The sequence below is a fragment of the Chrysemys picta genome, chromosome 1, assembly GCF_011386835.1.
Source record: "Chrysemys picta bellii isolate R12L10 chromosome 1, ASM1138683v2, whole genome shotgun sequence".
Lineage (NCBI taxonomy): Eukaryota > Metazoa > Chordata > Testudines > Emydidae > Chrysemys > Chrysemys picta.
Window position 1 is genome coordinate 108,957,235 of NC_088791.1, and position 26,071 is coordinate 108,983,305.

Below are 26,071 nucleotides of genomic sequence, written 5' to 3' on the forward strand. Positions count from 1 at the left end.
TACTTAACTTTCCTATGATTACTTTCTAATGTAAGCAATTGCTTGTAACAATCTCTATTAAAATGTGGTCCATTTTGCACAAAAGTTTGGGAACCCTGGGTCAGAGGTGCAAGAAGGCAGTGAGTTCCTGTCTAGCCAGGCCCAAAGGGGACAGACCTCACTTTTGTCCTTTTAAAAAAAAGGGGGGCAGGTGTTATTTTAGACAGTTCTGACATTGTCAATTCTTTTTCAAAGGAAAGTGAGCAAACTGGGAGTAGCCGGCCAAGGGGTAGTAGTGGTGGCTGGTTCCTCAAGGGGAAAACCTAAGGCTTTTCAGTTTCTCATTGTAGGCAGGTAGCCATAGAGCCTCGGCAATCCCAAGTATTTCACTTGAAAGATAAGCAAAATCCTCCCGCATAGGCAGCAGTGAGATTCCTTTACCACACAAACAAACCCCACAAACACAAAAACCCACCCTGAAGTGAGTCGTGAGTGAGCGTGACATTTGGCAGAAGGTCTCCTAAGTAACTTGCAAAGGAAAGATTTGCAGCACCTGGCACCGTTCCCCCCACCAGGTATTGCACAGCAGCACTCATTGTTGTGATTCCATTTGCTACAATCTCCTCCTACTCCATTGAGAGGGGGCGGGGAGTGGGTTGTTTGTGTGAAGTCATCGCCACCGTCACAATGGGCCGCACCACCCCCTCCTCCCAGGCTTCCCGCGCGGGCCTTTCTCCCTTAAAAGGACAATGGGGCGCGTATGCAAAAGAACTCGATTGAGTAGAATTGAGCCGTGGGAACGACGCTTGCGCAGAGCGAGGGGGAGGAAAGCGAGCTATGCAAATGAGAATTGACTCTAGGAGCAGTTGCATGAAGACCCAGGGAGCTACACAACGAGGTTGCGCGTTCCGCAGAGGAGGGGGGAGCTCATCGCACACAACACACCACGCTATTGATTTGTTGGGGACTGCAGTTCAGAGGTAAGTGATTTAATGTTTTTCTCCACTTGTGAATTTTTTTACTAAACCAAAAAGTGAGAAACCTCTTTGATAAAAGCAAAAAAACCCCAAAACCCCTGAAACCAATCAGCCGTTCTATTCAATAAAACAAGTTATTTTTGGAGGCTGCCTTTCGCTGCAGGGAAAACACTTTCCTGTCCGAAACAGTTTTGACACCCACTGCCCTGTGTGCGGCATCGATTTTTCGTTCTTTTTTTGAAAGAATAACTTGAGGACTATAATTTCAAACGCTAACAGTGTAGTGAACATGCCGATTGCATTGTTCCAGATCTTCGCACTGGGACTTAAAGTGAAATCAAAATGTTCTCTTCCAAAGAGAGAGGGCGAGTTAATTCCTGAAGATATCACTGGAAAAGTGATCCCAGGCAATTCTGTTGGTTAGAGAAACTGTGAACCCAGTTCAAGGTGTTACCGGGAAATATCAGTTTAAGGGACATTCTTCCAGGAGCCGTAGTAAGGGGGAGTGTATCAAACCGTCGCTTAGTGAATGTTTTGAGTGGCTCGAGAACCTTTTCTTAGTGCACTTTGTAATGAGGTGGAAGCTGGAAGATATAATGTTCCTTCCTTTTTGTAAATTCAAGTTAAGTGATTTTGAAAGAAGAATGTGGGCTTGTTTGGTTTATTGGGGGGGGGGTGCGGGGGAGACAGTGGGGCTGAGATTAGCTTGGCCTGTTGTTGGTGCTGCTTCCCAGGTCTGTTGCGGCCCGTTACTGTATGCACGCGGTTTGGCATTATTTGCTCAGCTTGGGCGAGAGATGCGGATGTGATAATGAGAAAAAGAAGGAATCCGGACGCCTAAATCGCTAGGGATTCCAGAACCCGTTTGGGCTTTGGAATGGTTACGAGAGAAAAGTTCCATTTTCGAACGTTCTCTGGGATCTTGTACATTTATGTTACTAATTATACACCTGTAGCTTTATTTTTGAGCGCACAGAAGTTGTTGCGTCGTGAGTGGCAGGAGGCAATCATTGCAGTGTCAATGTACGTTTTCTCTCTCTCTCTCTTTTTTTTTTTTTTTTTTTGGTCGGGGGGAGAGGAATGGGGAAATTGTTGTCTTGACTTGGCTTGTTTTTAGAAAGGGTGTCGGATTTAGCCCTCAAGTGACCTGAAATGGACAGAAATTGTGTGTGTGCAATCTGACATGACACGTGCGCAGGTTGCAGGCTTGCTTTAGTTTTTAACCTTTTCTATTGCAAATGCCTTGTTATCGATCAGAGTGGTGTCCTGTTAGCGTCAGGACAGTGTGACTTTATGGTGATGGCGTCTTACCACTTTCAAAGCAGAGTGCGAGTGAAAGTAACTGCTTTTCTTGTCTCCTCTTTTAGTTAAACTGTTTCCATGTAGAACGCAACGAAGTTTAACTTGTAGTTACATTCTCCATTTCGTGGGGGCTTGTTTTGTCTGGTCGATCAGGAATCTTACTAGTTGGCACGATCTTTAAATCTCTTGATGCATTTCGCAAAACAGTCGACATCTCCTTGATGCTGCACGTAGGCAACCAGGCTGAAGGGAAAACAAAGGGCTTGCATGTGCTGCAGGCAGTGCTAGCTCTACAACTGCGTGACTGCAATCCAGTCTGCTCACCGAAACACGGACTGTTATTAAACAACAGGGAGAGGACGGCTGGCGGGGGAATTGATGCGACAGATTCGTGTCTTGGGGAAGTTTTGAGCTTGACTTTTTGTGTCTGGAAGACTTTTGGGGAAGTTAAAGTTTAGGGGCACGCACGCTGCTGTGAGGTTAGCATGCTGTGTGCAGGGAGGAGGCGGCGTGTTTGTGTGTCTAAAAGCATGCAGGAGAGGAAGCGCCTTTCACTTTTCTGTGTAAAAACTGCAGATTATTCCACGCATGGAATTGCCGCTGCGCCGGTCCCGAACGCTGCTTAATGCTGGGGGTTGGTGCGGACGCTTTAAAGGGCTCTTCGCAGCGGTTCCTCGGCTGTGTGTGCGTGTGTTTATGGGAGGTCTGTAGGGTTCCCTTTGAAGTCGAACTGTTGCCATGTTTGAATTACGTCAGGGTGAAGCCATGAGGAACCAGCTCCAGCCTCTCCGCAGCCGTAGCAGCAAGCGGCAGCAGCTCAGTGTAGGATGAGGTGAGTGAAGGGCCCTGTTGGGCACCACGAGCTCTGTGCTTGTGGGTGAGCGGGTGCAATATTCAGGAAGTGCTGTCGAGCTGGGGGGGGGGGGGGGCGCGCGTTTTCGCCCCTTTTGTTCTGGCAGAAAACGCTGTGGAGTAACTTTCACTCGGGGCTTGCCCGGCGGGTGCAATCTTGCCCGCTGCCGTCACGCACCTTTTCCCCTGCCAAGGGCGCAGCCGCTAATGCATCTTTTCCACGCAGCCCGCGCCGTGGAAGACCGCAGCAAAGTAGCGTGAGAGAGGAAGGTGCGTGACTGCACCTTACGTGTCACTTTTCCGTGCGTGTGTGTGGCTGGCTTCGGAAAATCAGTGCCGGCGACTGTGACCCGATTTCTCCCCGCCTAGACTGCAGCCAGCACTCGGGAGATTAGGAGCTGGCTCGTGGAAATGTCCCCTTTCCCAAACCGCTTTGCCATAGCAATCCTTCCCCCCCGCCCCCTGCCTCCAAACACTGCTAGTCCTGGGGGAGGGAAGACTTTTTGTTTTTAAAGCATAATTCAAGGCTAGTTTAAATTGCATTTACCGGCTTTGCAGATAAAGAGTTAAAAGGTTGGGGCTGCCTGTTTAAATATCCAGCAAACGTTGCTGGGGTCTGATTCCAGTTTCCGTGCTTGCCTGCTAGGGACTCTCCTATGTTTCTAATGGCTCCTGCGTTAAATTTTGCCCCAGTCCTGAATAGTTCTGAATGGTGCCTCTCCCTTATTAAATGGCAAGCCTAGGCATTTTCGCTGAGTCCTCGGGACAGTGATTGTGTTTTGCAATGTGCTCTGAGGAACAGACGTCTCTTCCCGCAGCACACCATAGCACACTTGATTTTTCTCCTTTTTTTAAATCCTCTTGTTTACCTCTGAAAAGGACTTGGTCACGCTGGGGACTCCTATGCCAGCCAGTGTGTGCCTGTGACCCTCATGCTTGTTGTCTACCTGATCATCATGGCCTCTTTGAAAAGTAGGTCGTCCTTGCTGAGGTGACTGGGGGTGGCTGGTCTTTGTTCCAGCAGGCAGTGCTTGTAGTGAGCTGCTGTGCACTGGTGCTGAATGCCCTGCTGATATTTCCCCCCTCCCCCTTATCTTAACTCTAGTTTCTCCCTGGTTGGGGTATGGATGAAAGACAAAACTTTGCCTGGGTGTTCCTTTCGGTAGCCAGGCTGCAGGTAAAACATCTGCAGTGAAATCCTGGCCTCAGTGATATCAGTGGGAGGGAGGTCTGCCATTGACTTCAGTGGAACTAGGATTTCAGTCCTGATGAAGAATTTTGTTTTTTTGTTTGGTTGGTTTTTTGGTCAAATTTTGAGGCTAAGTCATCTTCAAATTATGTGATTCAGTATTCTGTGTTAACTGGCAGTGTTGGTCCAATAACTACATAGTTTTCCATTTTGCCACCTATGTGTTCTATCATCAGATTTGGGGTGTCTGTTTACTGCAAGGGGTTTTTTTTAGGCAGAAAAATAACTGTAGAACTCCTTTTTTGTGATACCCCACTTTGTTATCATGCCCATTACAAATATCTTCAGGTGGTTACCAGTTTAGTTGTGGGTTAAAACCTGAAACAGAACGTCAAATTAAACTGATTTGTTTAATACAAAAAATTACAAAAAAGTGTGTTAATAACTTGGACAGGCAGTAGCCTTTCCAGACAAACCTACTTGTGTCATTTGGCATAAATGTCTATCTTCTTTTCTTAGTATGTTCACCCCCCAGTTGTGTTACTGAAGGGATTTCTGTCATGGCTCTTCTTGTTTACCTTTTTTGCTGTACTATCTAGTTCAGAACAGTACACTGGTAGTAAGCAGTGACTAAATCCTGAATTCCTTCTGTATCCAAAGCTTCCCCTGACTGTCTCACTCTCTGTGTGGAGTGTTTTTTGTTGTCATTGCCCCTACATATAGTCTCTCCCCCCCAGCCCCCCCGCCCTAGATTTTCCTCTATAGATTGGCAGTCCTCTGGGTGCAAATTAGGTGGTATTTGTTATGACTGCAAATGAAGAAAACACTGTAGTTTCACTTAGTTTGGCAAGCAGTTGATCCATAACACGATCCACTTGCTTTGAGGATTTTAAACAGTGTAAGCCAGCTGATATATGAAGTGTTGGAAGATAGTTGTATATGCTTTATAGCATTTCATAAGCAAGTTTATTACATATGCAATATGAGTGGCCTGATCTCAGACTTGTATGTATGTGTTCGTTTTTTTTGCATTTATAGAATGTCTTTCAAATAGTTTCTAGGTGCATTTCCAGTAAATATCTGGGGAGTGGGGGAGAAGAACCATTAAATGTTACGAGGCCAGACTTTCAAAATTGCTCAAGTGTTTAGCATCCACAGCAGAAGCCAAAGAGTATACTAAAAACTATAGTCAGAAATGTGTTTTTTCTTTTCCTTTAATTGAGTGCTGGTGAACGGTTATAAGATGACACCCGTGGAGCTTACTGTTTATCTATACCCCAAGCACAGCCCAAGCAGTGGTCCCTTTGAAAGGTGAGAAGCTGTATGTAGAGCATATGCAGAGGTATTGTGGCTTGTGCGTAGCTAGACCTACTGTATAAGACCTTATGGGTTTTTGAAATAGTCGGAGCAGATTTCATGAGATCCAGAGTACAGTGGGTTCATGAGGTTCCTGACTGACTTCAGTAATGTTGACAGGATTTGGGGCCTGATCCAAAACCCATTGGAGTAAATGGGAGTCTTTTATTTTTTATTTTATTTTATTTTTCTCTCTCTGACTTCTGAGAGCACTGGATTAAGTCTTTGCCACATAGATAGGGCCCAATTGTCCTCTCGTTAAAGCTGATGGCAAAATTGCTTTTGAAGTTACTGGTGCAGGATCAGGCCTTAGGTGACAAGTGGTGGAATTTTCAAAAGCACCTAAAGACACTAGACCCCCAGCTCCCACTGAAAGTCTGTGGGACTTGTGCTCTGTCACTTCTGAAAATTCCCCTCCCCCCCCCCCCAAGTGTTAGTTGGCAGATGACTGTCATTTGAGAGCCTGGAGCCTAACATTTGTGGGGGTTTACAGATAAAAGTCTGTTATTTACTAGACGACTGTGTGTGAAAATGTAACTAAAATTCATGTGAATTAAAACAAACTAACAGATAACAAAACCACCTTTAAAACCGTGGCAGTCTGGGGCCTTTTATGGTACATGCTGATGCTGAGCAGTTCTCCCTCTGTCACCAAACTGTTAGCAGGCAGACAAGGGGGTTGGTTCCCATATGCTATATAATTATTCATTTTTATCAGCAGTCTGTGACTTAACACATTGTTACACTGGATGAGATTAATAGTTCTTAATATTGCCAGTTTCCTTTAAGTCTGAAGCGACAGTTGTTCGTGAGGCTTTTCACTGTTGGAAAACAGGTGCCAGAAGAAACAAGAAGTATGTGGTTGGAAGAGGTGGTTTGAAAATTGAGGGGATAACCGGAATGGAGGGGTGGGACTCCATTTCACAACTCTCAAGACTGGCTCTCCGATTACCAGATAATATGTTGGTGTTTGATCTATCAGCTCAAAGTCCAAATGGGGATGGGGGGGGGCGGGGAATTAGTCCGTTTACTTAACTAAAAAGGCGTTTGTATCATAAGTAAAGCACTTTACACTTTTTAACACAATAAAAAAAAATCTTCACTGTTAAAGTGTACTGCTCCTGCTAAAATAGCCACGAGATATTTAACGATCACAAGTGCTCATGACACTGATTTTCAAATCTCATGTAAAAGACTGCACCTCAGAAAGCATGTGGCCCCAGACACAGTGCTGAGCCATTGGTTTGTACTGACTCAGATGAGCTTCGCTAACGGAATCACCAGCACCACTCCTACAGTACCGCATGTTTTCCTTGGAGATCTCCCATTCAAGGGTTGACTGGATCTGACCCTGGTTAGATTATAGGAGGTGATAAGATCATGGCTCAAGTTGGAATGGCTGCAGATGGAACACCCCCACCACCACATTTTTTCCCTCTGAAAATCCTGTTTTTGTTTTTTGCCCAGCACACACCAGCTTTCCTGTAGTGGCAACTTTTTACAAAAGCACCAAAGTGAGTTAGGCATTAAGTTGCATTTTCAAAATGATCTAAATAATTTAAGTGCCTGTGTCCCACTGAAAATCAATGAGATGGAGACATCTAGGTGACTTTTTTTTTTTTTTTTTTTTTTTTTAAATTTTACCCATAATAGTTTTGACATAGCTACTATACTACAAGTGGGTCAACCACCGTAAATAAATGTCAACCATTCTAATTTCATGACCGGGCCATTGGTCTGCCATTTGTATTTGGTACATGTTAAAGTTTCATTGAGTTCTGTGAAACCTCACAAGCACGGCATTGTTGCAGAGGACTAGCTGCACAGGAGTTGGCATACATGTTCTTGGAGGTAAAAACATTCCAGGTAATCTAGTTTTAACAGTTTTAACTTTCCCTGGGCCACATTGATCGTAAAGTACAACGTTCACAGGGTGAAGTTTCATTCTAAAGTGCCGATACAGTACTGACTGCAGAGTACCCTTGAAATATTTCTTGATCTTTTCACCAACACATATTGTGGGGTCTTTTGTTTTTTGTTTTTTTGGGAGGTGTGGTGAGTAGGTAGGTGGGCAGATATTAAAAGAATTTATGTTGTGTGTGTGTGTATATATGGAGTTTCAAGGTTGCACACTTCAATCCTAGTCTCCTCATTTTGCACTGGAACACTGTTTACATTGCTCTCTCTCTTTATGTGAAGATGAAAGTAGCATTTTTAGTTGACACTAGTTTTCTTGTTTATTTCCTTGGAGCCTTTCCACTTCAGACACCATTAAAATACAGTTGGTTACGGCCCAGTTTCAACTTCACAACTCTGTAGCGAAGGTCTCCTTTTGGACGACACACCCTTTTGGGGTGAGTGATTTCTTTATCAAAGATTCAAAGGCAGATAGATCCTCAGCTGGTGGAAATTGACATAACGCCATTGATTTCAGTGGGACTATACCAGTTTATTCCAGCCAAGGGAGAGGCCTGAAGTATTTACTAGGGAGACTGGCAACTCCGCTCATGGCATAGGCTGTTTTGGAAGAAGTCATTGTTCTCATGTGCAGGTGTGCATTCCAGGGCTTATGCTCTTTCCTTTATTTCAGTATCTTTTAAGAAAATCCTCTTGGATATTTCTCTGCTTTATCCATGTGCAGTAGAAATCAGCGTTGTGAGATTTTGCTGACAGGAGCAGCCTGCATCAATATGTGTGGGCCAGATCCTCAGCTGGTGCCAACCAGTGTGACTCCACTTACTTCAAGGCAATTACGCTGCTTTACACCAGCCAAGAATCTAGACCATTGTTGTGGGTCAGAGGAAGAAATCAGGTTAGCAGCATGGTTCCTTCTTACTCCTCTCTGCCCTTCCAAGTGAAGAATTTGGGCTGCGCAAAGGGTGAACGAGTTCAGGGCTGGAGCAGGGAGGCAGGAATAGAGCAGGTGCTGAGTGTTTGGAATGCCATCCCTCTGCTTTTCAGATAAGCTGCTTTCTTTGTGAAACAGCCCATGGAATGTTTCTCTGCGAGTGTCACAAATTTCAGGTGTATGTTTCTTTTTGTTTGTTTAGGTATAAAAATGGAATTATATATGTCTTTGAGTTTCTTTTCTATTTTGAAGGTGTTTTTCCCTTCAACCTTGGTGGTCAGGAAGAATGCAGAAGGAATCTGGAAAGGCAAAAGGAAATAGCCACCCTTCCCCATTTTTTAGAAAGCAACCAACCAAACAACAATAAATCCCTGAAAGTTAGCTTCTCCTTCCCTTGGAAAGATTAGAGTTCAGGATTCACAGTTTATTTCCAAGTTGAGAGGATTTCATGCACATCTGACACAGAGCAAGCATTTCTGTGTTCCTGCTTCTCATGCAGATGTTCGTGTTAGCATCAACTTTTGCAGAGGGAACTCTGATCCCCAATTCTTGTCCTGACTAGTCCATAAAAGAGGAAATAACTTTGTGTGTGGCGTAGGCTAACTTTGTGCCCAGCCATGCATAGATGTCCAAGGAGTCTTTTCTTCCCACCTTCCCCTATCTCATGGGCTGACCCCAGATCTGTTAGGCAGAAGGGGCTCTGCTTCCTGAAAATGTTTCTGATACTAGCAAAGGGGGTGGGGTGTTGGCCCTGTACTCCCCTTATCCCTCCAGGCTCACTGGCAAAATTGCAGAGGAGAGTGCACCCTGCATCCTTTCAGATTGTGGCAGAATTGCTGCTGAGCAAGAATTCAAGTAGATGAGAGTAGGGGGAGTGCAACTCCATCTTCTTTGCTAAAAGCAAAGGGGGAAACTCCCGCAGATCCCCTTCCTGTGTGGCTGGTACAGTGAGCGCTGCCACACCTGCTTCGGTCTACTTCAACCACTGCTCCTAGAGTACAAGTGTGTTTTCCCCCAGAGATCCAGGAGGAATCCTGTCTTGCCTCTGCTGGAATTCCTTGCCGCATAGCGTCCCCTTCTGACTCCCACATGGCTGGTAGTTTAAAAGACGCAATCTAGTGGATTTAAATATAACAGGCCAAATCCTCAGCTGGTGAAAACTGATGTAACTCCCCTGAAGTTAAAGGAGCTACACCCGTTTACAGCAACCAAATATCTGTCCTTCAGTATGGATACATTTCAGTCTGCACGTTCAAGGCCAGATCCTCAGCCAGTGTAGATGCTGTGCTGATTTGCACTAGCTGAAGATCTAACCCAAAGTTTCTGATTTGGGATCTTAGATACAAAACTTTACAAGATAAATCTTTTAAGGTCCTAGTTATGCAATCTTTAAGCATGCCTCACTCCGATAGGAACTAGGTGTCAGCAATGATTGGGCACATAATTACGGCTTAGAATGGAAAAGCAGACACTGCTTTAAGTATAGCAATGCTGGTCAGCGCCCTTAAACTCCAATGTGATCTATATTAGCTATTGAATTCATCAGCTGACAGTATGTTTAGTGTATAGTTTCAAATGGCAACTGTGTGGATTAAATGTGACTCTGTACTGACGCCTTCCATTTATAACACTGCATTTGGACACAGATGTCAAAGAGAAATCTGTTATACTTGTGGTTTCTCTAGTAACTTTTTTTCTCAATCCAAGAATGACGTATGGTGATACTGTTGCTGTCCATTCATCAGCTGGGAAACAGATGGCACTAGTTTTTCCTTCTATTGAAATTTGGTGCTGAAAGGCTGTGCCTGTGAGAATGGAAGCAACAATCCCACAACAGAATATTTACTATAAATATCTGACGCCAATCCTTGTTCAAGTGTTAATTGTAAAATGGTGATTCTTGTCCCACTACAATATAAATACTTGGTAGTAGCTGAGACATCCCACATTTCCTAGCGACTCAAGCTTACAAATGTTCCCCAAGTGAACAATCAAGACAAATTTCCAAGACCAGTTCCATGCCTCTCCTGTAAAGATAAAGGTTTTTGTTACATGGGTTATTAGGTTCACCAGTGGGACAGAAGTACCAGCAGCCAGTACCAGACTTTGTAAAGTGAAGCATACCAAGCTGGAGGCTAAACGTTGAGTTGCCATAAACAAAACCTAAAATAACTGTTACAAACTCCCAGGTGAATGTTGACTGGCCATCTCAAAAGGCTTGGTAAATACCATACGGTCAAGAGACTTTTGAAGGGGCACATTGAATGGTAACAAAATATATAAGCAGACATGCAGAATATATAACTCCTTAGTGCCTGGAGTCATGTGTGTGGTGGTTTCCCCCCCCCCCCCCCATGCATCTTGTTAATCAGGGAAGACTAACTGGACCTACTTGGACATGTATGATGCCCATTGGCTCTACATTGTCATAGTGGGAAGACAGCCTAAATCTATCTTTATGTTTGTCTTGCTGCCCTTCTTAGCTTCCTGACTCACATTTCCTGGAACCAGACTTTCCTCCCTTCTTTGCCAGAAATTACCCAGTACTTCAACTGGCTAAATGCAACTGGAGACTTATTTGTGCAAGAACAGAGTAGTTTTGAGCTTAACCAACCCTTGACACGCCATTCAGGTCACTTGACCAGTTTTCCACAGGCCATAATCCAGCAAAGTACTCCTGGATGGCGGATGGCCCTCTTGCAGTCAACCTGGATGGCTCAGGAGTGGTGGGGTAGGATTTTGGGGAGCCTTCGCTGGCAATGTGCACAGCTGTGAATGGCAGAGCCCAGCTCCTCCCAGGGGAGCTCCTGTGCCAGCACACCAGAATTTGAGGACAGGGCAGGTGGATCAGCTGTTTCTATTCTTCCTTCACAGAAGTGAGTGAATGGCTCAAAGCCAAGTGCAGCCCTGAGGCTAGAATGATGGCTGTGCAATGGGCTGGAGTGGAGAGAGCAGTGGAGACTGCTTTTGTTCTAACACTGGAGGAATTCCTCAGCATGCCGGCTTGGGCTGTGAGCAGGAACCAGGATTTGGGCCTTAAGCAATTTCAGGCTGTCTGCCTGCAGAGTCAAGAAGGCAACGCTTTGTAAGTCACATTTGGGGACTTACCTCCTGAGTGTAAGGGCTTGAAACCTCATCTTTGTTGAAAATGAATGCTTGGATTCTGTAGGATCGACTGGTGAAGTCCCTGAGACCTGGCAGGGAGTTTCCCCTTGCCACTGATGAATGGGCAAGTGGTTTTGTCAAACCCAGCTCTTTGGAGCCTAGATTCGGTCTTCCTATGTGTTTGTACAGCACCTATCGCAGCGGAGACCTGAGTCTGATCGGTGGCATGGGGTGCTACTGCAGCAGAAATAATTAACTGGTTTAATGAACTACACCAAAATATAAACCATTTTGTTTGGGTTTAAGCTGCTAAAAATCCAGTTATTCTTTAGGCAGTTTGTGGTGAGAGTGTTTGTTTTTATACAAGACTCCAAATCCTGGTCTTCTCCATTGGGGTCTAGAAGAGCTGTTGGTTAGCTTAAACCCTACTGCGATGTCTTCCTCCAGATCCTTTAAAGAGAGAGCCCTAAGAGCCTATGTGGGGCTGGAACTACTTATGGGGGGGGGGGGGGGCGGGGGGGCGGGAATTCATCTGTGTGTAGAGAGCTAACACTCGGCCTAGGCTGACCGTTTGCAGCTCTTCAGCAGCACCTGTTAATTTGCTTGGTTTCTCCCAAACAATCTTCTGGATTATGATGGAGTCTCTGACAATGTAATCACTTGGTCTCGTGGTTTTACGATAAAAAACAAAAACTCTCAGATCTTATCTTATTTGTGTCACCTTTTTCTTTTTTTGGGTCTATACGTTGACTTCTGTTCCAGCTGAGAAATCCTATCTGTTGAACCTTCCTCCTACTAAGCAGCTATTCCTTTTCTGTGTAGTTTGGCTGCTTGTTGTCCTTGATGATAAGCAGCAGAGGGCAAACCTTGCTTACTAAACAGGGTTGTATAAGCCAAAGTTACAACACTGTTGGTTTAAAAGAACTCTTTTTGAAATGGTACCTCTGTGTTTATGACATAGACTAGTTACAATTTTTGGATGGCCTGTAAAACCTTGTTTTGCATTAAGGCTGAGCCAGATAATAGCTTAAGCATGTGTGTAACTTTGAGCACTGGAATGGAGCTACTTAAATGTTTAAAGTCATCATGCATGTTCTTAAGCGCTTTGCCAGATCAGGGCCTAAGTACAGTTCCACTCTGGAAAGTAACTGGGGGGATGAGGGCAACAACATCTTGGAGCTCCCCTTTTGTTTTTGGAGTCCCTGGGGGAGGGGGGAATTGAACTTAGACATAAAAAGTTGTTTTCTAACCAGAAGTCAACAAATACCTCCATTGCACATTAACTGCATCTATAATGTACTTCAGGATTACTGGTTGTGGTATGCAAACCAGAGAGCCACAACTTAGTTTGACGATATGGGCAGTTAGGAAAAACTTGTGAACTGAATATTTGCTATGGAGTCACTGGGCATCAGTAAAGAGAGAACCCTCCCTCCTCTCCCCCCCCCTCCCCCCGCCCATGTCGTTTCTAAAGTGGCTCTTAAGTGTTAAAACAATTTTGTAGGTGACCTTGTCACATGTCTGGGTTTTCTTAATACCCTCTGCTTTGGGGTGCAAGAGACATCAACTATTTGTGCTTGACCAAGGTAAGCCTATTCTGAACACCTGTCCTCCTCAGATGCACTGTGAAATAGTGACCATGCATACCTTAGCAAGTCCCCCCGAGTGGTGGTCTGTTCTGGACTGTGATGTAACATCAGTTTGCAAAGTTGCACATGAAGCTGCTCCTCCCTTTAAATTATCCTTGAGCTGTATCTTAAAGTGATAACAATGACTGTTTCTGCTTGTTCTACAGGCTCCAGCAGAGAAGAAAAAATGTTTGGTTTCCATAAACCAAAGATGTACCGGAGTATAGAGGGTTGCTGTATCTGCAGAGCAAAGTCTTCCAGCTCTCGTTTCACTGATAGTAAACGTTATGAAAAAGACTTCCAGAATTGCTTTGGGTAAGATCACCTGCTATTCAAAATTGGGTTTACATTTTAGTTAGTCAGGATTTCTGTCTCAAAGCATGAAAAGTTATCAACCTCACTCAAAGCGAGTGAAAGTACTGAAGACTCTGACCAGAATCAGGCCTAGTGTAGTCTTCAGCTTCCTCATACTTCTACCACGAGGGGCAGGCAACATTGGGCCAGATCCTCAGTTGGTGTAAATCAGCACCGCGGCATTGACTTAGTCAGCCTCAGCTGAGGACCTATGCCCTCTGGTTCTCTATTGCAAAGTGCTATCAAATCAGAGTGGAAACACTTTGCACTCCCTTTTCACAGGTGTCAATTGCTGTACAAGGTGTAAAAGAATGCAGACGTCAGGTCTATGGGAGTTTTTCTGAGGCCTTGGCTACGCTGGCGGTGTACAGCGCTGTAACTTGTGCTCAGGGGTGTGAAAAAACACACCCACCCCACCCCGAGCGCAGCGAGTACAGCACTGTAAAGCGCTAGTGTAATCAGATCCTGCAGCGCTGCATGCTGTTCCCCTCGGAGAGGTGGAGTACATACAGCGCTGCAACAGAGCGACTACACTCGCTCCTAATTACTTCTTTTATTACATTTAACACTTTTTTAGTGTTTTACTTTGTAATTAGCCATAGCAATTAGTGCAACAAGATTGAGATTCTAACTTTCCATAAAAGTGTTTGTTTGTTCTGGAGAAATGTCCACTTTGATATTTCTCCAACTTCCCCTTCTCAGCCCAGTTTGCTTAGCTATCATGAGATTTTAGGCCACAATCCTGGGAAGACTTACGCCTGTGATTAGTTTTACACACAATTAGTCTCATTGGCAACACTGGTACTACTCACATGTTAAAAATTATTCACTTGAGTGATTCTTTGTAGGATCAGGCCTCTTTGCCTTTCTTATATTTCTTTTTGTCAAGAAATGATTTTTCCCATGAGTCTTTATAGTGACTTCTACTGACTGCTATCATTTTTTTTTTTTTTTTTTTTAATGTAAAAGCTGCTACATATCTGCATGCTTGCTTGCTGCTGACCTTGGCTAAAGGAAGGCTGTGCCACAGTCCATGCATTTTTATTTAAACTGGAGTTTTGAAGCTTGCAGTATGCTACATGCTTTCATTTTTATGCTTTATTCAGTATGTTTGGCAAAGTAGAACCTGCAGTCTTACCCTGGGTCATCAAAGAATGACTTATCTAACCCAGACATGTCATTCGCTTCTACAGTATTTCAAAGTTCTTTACTTAACTAGCCAAAAAAAATTCCATAATTTATCTCCTTCTTTGAATCATTCCAAAAAGATTTAACTGTAAGGGAAACCTTTTGAACAAGCTTATTGAAAGCAAACAAGTGCAGTCTTTATGCCAATGTTTACAAGTTGTTAGGCTGTGCACAGAGCACCTATAGCGTTCAGCAGGAGTGCAGCACATGGAACTCTTACAGGATCGGAGCTTTTATTTTAAATTATATGAAAAGTTCAAGAGCTGAATGGAGTGTTCATCAGATCAACTGGGATTACTTAAAAATGAACTTTAAAGGGATGAGGTTTGTTCTAATACAGTTAGGCCAAGATTCTCCAAAGTGTTGAGCACTTTTCTGTAGGGTAAGCACTTTTAAGGTGTCTCAAGTTGGATATTCAAAGTAAGTGAGGTACCAAAAATCACTGGTCACTTTGGAAAATCTTTGCCTGAGAATCTATTGTCTCTCTCTTTATATTAATTGGGTTGATTACAAGAGGCTAAATAATAAACAGGGTCTTCTCTTGTCAGGCTCCATGAAGTCCGCTCAGGAGATATCTGCAATGCGTGTGTCCTTTTGGTGAAAAGATGGAAAAAACTGCCAGCAGGATCAAAGAAAAACTGGAATCACGTTAGTTGGCTATTTTTTCTCCTCTCTGTAATTCATGTTCCCTTTCTGTCCACTCCACTAGAGAGAGACATCAAGTGTTTTCTCTTGACTCCTCAGCACCTGTAAAAGCTGCTCTGAAGTGTGGCTATTCCGTGCCTTCAGATGGCTTACGTGTGCAAGATACAAGTGATTGTTGGAGACAGTTCTCTTTTTACCACCTCATTTTCACATGCTCATAAATTTCTCCAGAATCCTCCCTTCAGACTAAATATTCCAGACTTGGCCTCAGCCCAAAGATGAATTCTTTTTTTTGGAAAGTTTGAACAAGCAAGGTGACTTGCTTAAGTAACATATAAATCAGCTTGGCTTAGTGAAATACTTAAAATGTCTGTGTCACAGTCATTCCCACTCTCTGATTTGATATATTAATCTGCTCTGGGCCTGCGGTTGAAAAAAGAGCCAGTTTTGTGTGTGTGGGGGGGGGGTGCGGTTTAGTCATCAATCTTTCCAGGAGAGTTTTTGGCAGCAACAAGGGAGCTAAACCTGCCATTCATTGCTTGGGGCTTGCCTAAACACAGAAGTTAGCGTAAATTGATTTAAAAACCTGTGCAAACCCAGTGTGGACACTCTTCTGTTGGTTTAAATGGCCTTAATTAAAGGTGCGAGCTAAACTGGAAGCCTTTTATACACAAGAAAGTTGCAGTTGTTTAACTAAAGCTGTTGTTTTAAACCAGTTTTACTTTCTCATGTAGACTAGGGGCATGGCTACACTTGCAGATGTAGAGTGCTTTGAGTTAAACCAGCCTTTGGAGACCGCACTAGGGAAAGCGCTGTAGTCTGTCCACACTGACAGCGGCAAGCGCACTGGCGTGGCCATGTTTGCAGCACTTGCAGCAGCATTGGGAGCGGTGCATTATGGACAGTTATCCCACATAGCACCTCTTCCCATTCTGGCGCTGTGGGTTGTGGGAAGGGGGCGGGGCATTCTGGGTCCTGTCCCAAGGCCCCATGATGCATCGGTTCACATCCCAGCAATCCCAGTGCTTCCATCCACATTTGGCGCCATCTTTCAACATTTTTTTCTTTTTGAACTGCGCGCACTGCCTTCCGTTTCGGTCTGCGGGAATGAAGCCTGAACTGCTGAGAAATATGCTGATGAGTCTTGCCAGCACGTCACATTTGGCAGTCGAGTTACTCCTTAAGATCCAAACTGACAGTGAGGACTCCAACGAAGATATCGACTCGAATAACGCATACGACACGAGTTTGCTTGTGGCATTCACGGAGGTGCTCGCTACTGTGGAACGCCACTTTTGGTCTCAGGAAACCAGCACTGAGTGGTGGGATCACATCATCATGCAAGTCTGGGATGACTAGCAGTGGCTGCAGAACTTTCAGATGAGAGAAGCCACTTTCCTGGGACAGTGTGATGAGCTCGCCCCCACCCTGCAGCACAAAGTCTCGAGATTGCAATAGCCCCCCGCTTCTCCACCGGCAGGGCAGTTCTCAATCTGGAAGCTGGCAACTCCAGACAGCTACCGATCGGTCATTAACCAGTTTGGAGTGGGAAAGTCGACCCTTGGAATCGTGTTGATGCAAGTTTGCAGGGCCATTAATCGCATCCTGCTCAGAAGAACCGGGACTCTGGGTAACGTGCAGGACATAGTGGGTGGCTTTGCACAAATGGGTTTCCCTAACTGCGGAGGGGCGATAGATGGGATGCATATTCCAATTCTGGCACCAGCCCACCTAGCCTCCGAGTACATTAATCGGAAGGGGTATTTCTCTATGCTTCTCCAGGGGCTTGTGGATCACTGTGGGCAATTCATTGACATTAACGCAGGCTGGCCCAGAAAGGGGCCATGACTCACACATCTTTTGGAACACTGGCCTTTTCAGGAAGCTGCAAGCCGGGATTTTTTTCCCCAGTCCAGAAGATCGCCGTAGGGGAAGTCGAAATGCCCATTGTGATCCTTGGAGACCCCACTTACCCTTTAATGGCATGGCTTATGAAACCCTACACAGGGAGTCTTGACAGCAGCAAGGAGCGGTTCAACAACAGGCTGAGCCAGTGCAGAATGACTGTGGAGTGTGCTTTTGGCCGTTTAAAGGGCTGCTGGCACTCTCTGTATGAGAAGCTGGACCTGACCGATGACCACATCCCCACGATTATTTCCGCGTGCTGTACCCTCCCCTAACATTTGTGAAGGGAAGGGTGAACAATTCGCTTAGGCATGGAACTCAGAGATTCAACACCTGGAGGCTGAATTTGAACAGCCAGAGAGCAGGGCTATTAGAGGGGCCCAGTGCGGGGCTGCAAGGATTAGGCTTGCCTTGAGGGTGCAATTTGAGGCTGAAAGCTACCAGTAATGTCAGGTGCCCTGCACGGGCGTGAAGTGCAGTGGTTCCAATGTTAGTAGGAAGCTGTTTTGCTACGTTGACTTGCAGTGCCTTTTGCTTTCCTGGGCTAAGGTATCTTTTTCTTTATTATTGCATGAAGTATGTTTTCAAAGCCAAAACATTCATTTATTGAAAAGAAACACAACTGCTTGGGAAACAAAGGGCAAGGGGGTGGGGTGGGGGAACAGTACAATCACAGATTTGCATATGTCCTGTTATCATACTTTGCCTTCCTGTCTCGAGTGCTGTGCAATGAGTGCTGCACTTCAGGATGGCTATACTGCATGGTGATGGGGGCAGAGTGCAAGGGTCGTAGCTTTCAGGGCTGGGTGGTGAAGCTACAGGTGCTGGAGGCAGCTGGTCGCGATAAGAACCTGGATGTTGGGAAAAGTGGGTTGGAGGTGACATGGGGGCACAAGGGAAAGAGTTTTGGGACAAGGGCTGGGGTGGGGGAGGAGAGGGGCATGGTAGTGCTCCACTTGCATGGCTACAAGCATCTGGATCAAGTCTGCTTGGCACTCCATAATGCTTATCAGCCGCTCCGTGCTTTGCTGCCGGAGCTCCGCGCTTTTGTGCCAGCGCTCCTCATTCTGCTGGCGGATCCTCCTTTAACTCTCCCGTCACTCCTGCACTTTTTGATTTTCATTAAGGGACTGCTGCATGACTTCATGCAGCATGTCTTCTTTGCTTCTATTTGGCCTCTTCCTAATTCGTTGGAGTATTTCGGCCGGTGATAACACGGACGGCTGAGATCTCAAGGTTGCATCTGTAAAGGCAAAATGAACACTTAACAGAGGCAGCATTGTACACACCAAACAGAGCAATGATTCCCCCCATACTTAAGGGCAAGCACAGTCTACACAATAGCATAATTTGCCCATCCCAAAGCAAGTGCACATAACCCACGGGAACCCCAAAATGGTGAGTAAGCACAGGGTCAACCGGGAACTGATTGTTTCACAGCTGTACTGCCCTCTGGGTTTCTGTGCCTTGGGGAGAGCCAACAGCTGCAGAGGGCCCCTATTCTGAGCACTCTCCCCACATTTTCCACAGGATGAGTTTGTCCTGGAAGATATCTCGCTGCTGAGGGTGACCTGGGAAGCAAGGTCTTCCTCAATGCGGCTTCTGGCCTGGCCCGTATGCAGCTTACCTGTGTGCAGCAATGGTTCCCCTGCCCCTCACGGCACAGTGGGTGCGGACATGTTATCCTGACTGGGACAAGGACCACAGTGGCTCTCCCAAGAAATCTGCGCAAGCGTATTGCCCAACTTCTGGATGAGACCTTTGAAGATATCACTGAGGCTGTTTACCGCGATGTGAGAGAGCACATCAATGCCCTATCTAGGCATGCATTCAGCCCTAATCCTCCTCATCCCAAGAGCCCGCACCGAATAACTTCCTTCCCAAAATAAAAGACGCTTACCAGGAACCTCCTCTGGTGTTTCTCCTTCCCCAAGCACTGGCCGCTGTGACTGGTTAACTTTCACCTGTCTTGAGAACAGCTCCTGGCTGCATGCATCTAGGGATTCCGGGGTGTCTTCCTCCTCCTCAGCACCCTTGCTCCCGCTTTCCTCCTCCTCCTCCTGCCTTGTTGAACTGGGCTCTGAAGTGTCCATGGTGGTACTTGGAATGGAGGTGGGGTCACCCCCCTGTATCGTGTCCAGCTCTTTGTAGAAACGGCAAGTCGCGGGGTCAGCACCGGAATGGTTGTTTGCCTCGTGGGCTTTGCGGTAGGCATTCCACAGCTCTTTCACTTTAACCCTGCGCGGCAGGGCATCCCAGTCATGGCCCCTTTCCATCATGTCCCTTGATATCTGCCCGAAAGTATCGTAATTCCTACAGCTGGAGCACAGCTGGGACTGGACAGCTTCCTCCCCCCAAACACTGAGGTCCAGCACCTCGCCATTGCTCCATACTGGGGATCGCCTGGCGCGTGGAGGCGTGGTCACCTGGAAAGATTCACTGAGAGCACTCCATGCCTGGCTGAACATACAGGAAGGGGATTTTCAAAATTCCCAGAGAATTTAAAGGGCGGGTTTGACAGTTGGTCACCTGAGGGCAGGGCAATAGAGTTCAAAGTGATGACCAGAGTGGCTAGAACAGGCATTGTGGAACACTTCTAGAGGCCAATCAGAGCGCATTAACAGACCAGGATGTCCACACTGGTGCTGTGGCGCTCCAGGGGGGCGCATCAAACGTTATTCCACTTGCCAAGGTGGATTACCAGGAGCGCTCTAGCTGCAGAGTCTAGGCGCTCTACATGCCTGGCCAGTGTGGATATGTCATGAGTTAGCGCGCACGGGGCTGCTTTAATGCGCTCTAACTAGCAAGTGTAGCCATGCCCTAGGCCTGATATAAGCCAAGTTGAAATGAGTGTCAACACACAGTTGCACAAGTGAACTAAACTGGTTTAAAATATGTTTAATTAGACCAGAGCGGCTTTATCTGTAGATCAGGCCCTAGTTCTGATACACAATTGTGGGCCGAGAGAATTAAATGTATCCATGCTGTATTTCAGGTGGTGGATGCAAGGGCTGGACCCAGTCTTAAAACAACACTGAAACCAAAGAAAATGAAAACTCTCTCTGGAAGCAGAATAAAGAGCAATCAAATCAGCAAACTGCAAAAGGAATTCAAACGGCACAGTAAGTGGACATAGTTTTAGGAAGGCAGTTTATTGCCAAAGTAGCTAATTGTTAACTGGCCTAATTAGATACTGTCCAATGCAGTCGGTGGTGGTGGTGTTTTTTTTTTGTTTTGTTTTGTTTTTTTTAAATGAGAAAATATTTGTTTATAATCCTTTGCATCTTTGAATTATTTGAGGGGCAGGGGTGGTGGGAGACATGATGGACATCTGAGCTGGGTGGCTCAGGGTGGGGAAGTTGCAGATGCCAGGTGATGAGTTGAATTGAGGGAGAAAGCACTTTTATTAAGTCCCTGATTTCAGTGATTTGAAACTGTCCCAGAAAATAACTTCTTGGGCAGAAATTTCATAGATGCTAGATACTGAAAAGACCTTGTTAAGGTATCACTATTTTTTTTTTTTCTTCTTCTTCTTCTTCTTCTTTCTTTAGTGCTTTGTGTAGTGTAATTGTAAGGGTCTCAAAGGATGGACTTCAGCCACTTCTAGGCAACAAATGTGATGTCAGCCCCATTGTGCTATTTACTGTATAGACACACAGTCAGAAACAACCCTTGCAGTCCAAGGCCCAAATTGTGCAAAAACTTACCTGCACACCTAACTTTGCGCATTGTGAGTCTCATTGATAAGCGCAAGTCTTTGCAGGATCAGAGTTCAAATAGATATGAGTAATGCAGGGTGATGGGAAGGAAGTATTCTCCCCATTTTACAGATGGGGGAAACTGAGTCACGGAGGGCAAAATCCTGGCCCTGTGAGAAGTCAGTAGTTTTCCACTGACTGCAGTGGTGCCTGAATCTCACCCAGGAGATTGGAGTGACTTGCCCAGGGTCACATCAGAAATGTGTGGTGGATCTAGGAACTGAATCCAGAGCCTTCTGAGTCCCACTCTCTTACCCCAAGATCCTCCTCGTCCTTCATGAAACGTTTCCATAATGTTGACAAATGATCATCTCTGAAACCTCGAAAGTGCCAACAGAGAGCAGCAATGGTCAGCTGCTTTTTTAATATTCTCACTGGCCATAATAGTGCTGCTTGTATCTGACTTTTCCACAGTCTGAGGGGAGGAAAGACGCTAGTTACACCCAATTGATTCTTCTGTGTTTTTTTCCCCCCCCATAGACTCTGATGCCCACAGCACCACCTCAAGTGCCTCCCCAGCTCAGTCGCCCTGTTACAGTAACCAGTCTGATGATGGCTCCGACACTGAGATAAGCCCTGGATCCAGCAGAACACCAGTCTTCTCCTTTTTAGATCTCACATACTGGAAAAGGTAAAAAGCAACCAAACATGCACCTGTGCAGCCAGCAATTCGTTTGAATTACAAGGCTTTCTGTTCTGTTTCCTCAGCAATTAAACAGCATTCACAAACAGCTGGTGACAGGCCTGGCATTTTAAGGATGTGACATAAGTAATTTAACAGTACAGAAGTATGGATTTGGACTTGGAGAGAAATAGTTGTTTTGCCTTTTATGTTACTTTTGGTTTCTGCCTGCCTAATGTCAGATGCCATTAGTTCATAAGGTCTTGTTGACAGAGAGACATTTTTATAACTGACCCATGATCGTGGTCAGAAGAAACTTGGGGGGGCTGGAGAAACTGTAACATTTTCCCCAGTGTTGCAGAGATTTTTATGTATCAGAGGGGTAGCCGTGTTAGTCTGGATCTGTAAAAAGCGACAGATCCCTGTGGCACCTTATGGAGGCTCGGGCCATCAATGGCTATTAGCCAGGATGGGAAGGGATGGTGTCCCTAGCCTCTGTTTGCCAGAAGCTGGGAATGGGTGACAGGGAATGGATCACTTGATGATTACCTGTTCTGTTCGTTCCCTCTGGGGCACCTGGCATTGGCCACTGTCAGAAGACAGGATACTGGGCTAGATGGACCTTTGGTCTGACCCAGTATGGCGTTTTTTATGTTCTTTAAGTTGGCCTCTTACAGGTACATTTAGTCAAATACAGTTCGGCAAAGAAGCAGCTGTGTTTGTGTCGCTACTTGAGGTAGCAAAGTGGTAGACCTACACTTGGGCTGAGGTTGGTTGGTTTGCTTGTTTGTTTTGTAAAGCAGTCTAGTGGATTTCACACTCATGATTTTGTTTTTTCTTAGTGGGCTTTTTACTTTGTGCTTGTAATTCCCCCCCTTCCTCCTTTTATGATGGAAGGAAACTTCCCCCAGAACTGAAATAGGACCGAATCTCTTAGGCCCCATAAAAATGCTTATCACCATGATATTCAAATAGCCCTGGAGGTTGTAAACTGTAGTGTCCTGGTCCTATTACATTAACTTTTTTTTTTTTTTTTAAATAATGGAGATATCCTCTCTCCTAGAACTGGAAGGGACCTTGAAAGGTCATCGAGTCCAGCCCCCTGCCTTCACTAGCAGGACCAAGTACTGATTTTTGCCCCAGATCCCCAAGTGGCCCCCTCAAGGATTGAACTCACAACCCTGGGTTTAGCAGGCCAATGCTCAAACCACTGAGCTATCCCTTCCCCTCCTCCCCCCTTTGTGTTTCTGTAACTTACTTCTGGGTGTATATGTATGTTTTATATCTAAAATAGTGTCTGCATCTCTCTTCCTACCCCACCCTTTCCTTCCCCTAGGCAAAAAGTTTGCTGTGGAATAATTTACAAAGGGCGTTTTGGGGAAGTCCTTATAGACACTCATCTCTTCAAACCTTGCTGTAGCAATAAGAAGTCAGCCACTGAGAAGCCTGAACAACAGGGACCCCAATCTCCAGCCATCTCCAACCAGGAAGAATGGTGACTTCCTTGGCTAACTGAAGGAAGGTGTATACGGAGCCTCTTATTGTCTGGAAAATGCTAGAAAGTGACCCTTTGTTCACTATGGACACCTGCTATGCTGCCAAAAGACTATTCCTTAGAACTGTTTTGGTGTTTTTACTGCTACAATTCCACAAACGCTCAAGCCGGTTTGTATCTTTTCAGAAATACTACATAATATTTAAGATACCATGGAACACTTAGCAAAGCTGAATGCTGCTGCAAGGTTGTCTTTAAGGGTTTTTGTTTATCTTTCCCCTACCTATCCCTTCCATGAACGAACTTTTGAGGGTGGGTTTTCTTGTATAATAAAGTGTATGTAGTTAATATTTCTGTACTGAGAGAAGCAGTGGTTGTTTGGCATTTTTTAAGTTGATAAACGCCCCTCCCCAACCAGAGAAAATATTTCATTTGATATGTGTGATTCAGTGACATGGACTTATACATAGAAGTTTTTAACTCTTTACAATATTTTCATTTGTATGTATTTTAAAAGGTGTGGAGAGCTAAACCTGTACTACTGACATTTTAACCAAGACAAATAGTTTCATCATTCCTGTATGGCAAGGCCAGGTAATGGCAGACACCAGTAATGTGAACAATGCTAGTGCAAGAAGACTTAAATGTTAAATATTCAAGAAGAGTGGAAAAGGAAGGCACACTCTGTATAGAACCTCCCAGTTAAGAACTGAGTACAAGTGACCAGTAAACCAATAAATGGCAACCCAAAAGCAAGCACTGGGGCTTGTGCAGTACTGGCATGTGACTAGATTGAGAGATGAACCATGGAGGCCGCCTGGGATCCAGGTTAGGTGTAGATTCGGGGTTGAAATTGTTGAATTCTCACAGGATGATCTCAAATTTTTTGCCATTTCTAGGCCCCTTCCTGGTTTTGAACATGACCCAGAACAAAACTGTAGTGTGGGGGGCCAGAATTCTGTCCCAGGAATTGAAACCAAACAATCAAAGCATGAAATTCAGTGGAGTTACGATTCCTGTTATGGACCCTTCCAGTCTTGTGAACTTTACGCATGTTTATACTGCAATCCCAGGGTGTGATTTAATCCAGGTAGCTCGGCTACCAGAGCAGTGAAGTTGTGGCAGCATGACTCCACAGGGCTGTCCAACTGAGTAATAACCGAGGATCCTGGGCAGCCTTGTACAGCCCTCACTGAAGCCCATGCTGCCATGGCTACACTGCTATTGGTACCTGAGTTAGCTAGCGCAAAGCTAGCTGGGTACGTCCATGAGCTGCAGTCACACCCTGCGTGTGTGTTGTTGGCAAAACAAATCCTATGCACATGCCTGGTAAAAACTTGTGTGCAAATGATTGTGGCATTCCTTTATGCTCCGGCTTTGTCTTTAGGGTAAAAACAGCTTTCTCAATGAGTGTGCTGCAGTTTTAGCTCCTGGTTGTTTCATGTTACCTTTATGAAGATTTAACTTACACAATGTGGGAAGTGGACACTTTTTACTTTAATTGGGGATATTCTGCAATGGGCTGCTAGAAACTTGAGTTTTCTTCTGTTTGTCTTTACTATTAAATTTTGGTGGGAAGACTGAGGATTGGTTTGTAGGCAAATTTCAATGCAAGCTCACTTTCTGAAAGGCAAACATTCAGGGGATGAAAAGAGCGCTACAGAAAGATATTTTCCCCCATTCTCCCTCACCCTCAAAGCAGAAAGTTAGTGTTGGGTTTTGGTTTCTTGTTTTTCCCTTCTATTAGATACATAAAATTTCTTAGTGGGATGTCAGGGAAAATGGAGATTTGTTTTAGTCCCCTCTCTTTGGTTTTTGTTTTGTTTTGTTTCGTTTGTTTTTTGTAAACACACTGACTAAATTCTAAAGGGAGGATAAAACTACGTAGTGTACCTTCACCTGCAATCAAATGGATAGTTAGAATGGCTGCTTTGCTAAGTCTGTCTCCAAAGACTCATGCAAGAGTCTCAGCCAGCCATATCTACACACCAACTTACATCTGAGTTAGTCTCAATGATTTTCTATACTTATGGCTGCAGTACTGGTGGTAGGATGTGCTATAATGTGGATCATCTCTACTTCTGTATTTATTTATTTATTGCTAGACTTCAACCATTGACTGCTTCCCCTCCTCCTCCCATCTCTTCCTTTCCCTGTAGTAATGCAAGATGAACTGTCTGTAGTCATGCACTTTGTATTAATGTATTAGAAATCTATGGAACCTGTTTTTTGTACTTTTTTTATACTGTCCATACACTTGTAATCCAAACTTTTTTTTACTAGGGTAATGAATAAATTTAGACTTATTTAGAAAAATAAAGCATTTTTCTTCTGGATTTGTTTGAACTCTGCCCTGTAATGAGATTTCCTGACACAGCACAGCCAGTGCATGGTTCATTTTAAGCAAGCTTACCAGAAAAGAGACTGAAAGATAATTCTCTGCTCTGAAACAAGGAAACTCTTATTGAACTTCAGAAGAAAAAAGTGGGTCAGGGAAAGGATTCAGTGTCTAGACAGGTACAGTTGGCTCAGTGCTTGATTGGCAGAACTTCCCTTCAGGGTCAGGTTTGTACTTAGGAGGAATCCCTGTGCTGGAAACTGGTGGAGTTGATGATGCTTTTGAGTTCCTAGTATGCTTGCAATCTGTATTGCTCACCAGGACTCAGAGGCCAGCTGAAACAGTATTAAAGGTTTGAAGCTAAGGCCCAGGTCCTTAAAGGTATTTAGGCACCTAACTCACATAAGTTTCAGTGGGCATTAAGCATCTAAGTACACTTGAGGACCTGGGCCTATTTGCAAAACTCTTGAAACCTGGAATGTGATGTTCACTTGTTTTGTGGGAGGAGAATTGGGAGGAGACCCTCGGTT

The 26,071-nt window shown here is 45.0% G+C and overlaps 1 protein-coding gene across 5 annotated transcripts; it reads left to right on the forward strand.

Annotated features, from left to right (window-relative positions):
* Positions 1-615: 615 nt before the first annotated feature.
* On the forward strand, positions 616-25,523 carry SINHCAF (SIN3-HDAC complex associated factor). Of its 5 annotated transcripts, none has more exons than XM_005308740.5 (6): positions 616-959; positions 13,404-13,551; positions 15,327-15,426; positions 20,324-20,450; positions 21,567-21,717; positions 23,045-25,523. In XM_005308740.5, exons 2-6 carry the CDS (start codon positions 13,424-13,426, stop codon positions 23,205-23,207), a joined length of 669 nt encoding a protein of 222 aa, XP_005308797.1. In that variant the 5' UTR covers positions 616-959; positions 13,404-13,423; the 3' UTR covers positions 23,208-25,523. The 5 variants fall into 5 exon arrangements, with proteins under 5 accessions (XP_005308797.1, XP_008162422.1, XP_005308796.1 ...); XM_008164200.4 differs by lacking the exon at positions 616-959 and adding an exon at positions 1,693-1,979; XM_005308739.5 differs by lacking the exon at positions 616-959 and adding an exon at positions 2,581-3,090.
* Positions 25,524-26,071: the final 548 nt, after the last annotated feature.

Coding starts and splice junctions, on each gene's coding strand:
- SINHCAF (XM_005308740.5), top strand. CDS start 13,424: ATGTTTGGTTTCCATAAACCAAAGATGTACCGGAGTATAGAGGGTTGC. Junction 13,552..15,326: donor GACTTCCAGAATTGCTTTGG/GTAAGATCACCT, acceptor TTCTCTTGTCAG/GCTCCATGAAGTCCGCTCAG. Junction 15,427..20,323: donor CAAAGAAAAACTGGAATCAC/GTTAGTTGGCTA, acceptor GCTGTATTTCAG/GTGGTGGATGCAAGGGCTGG.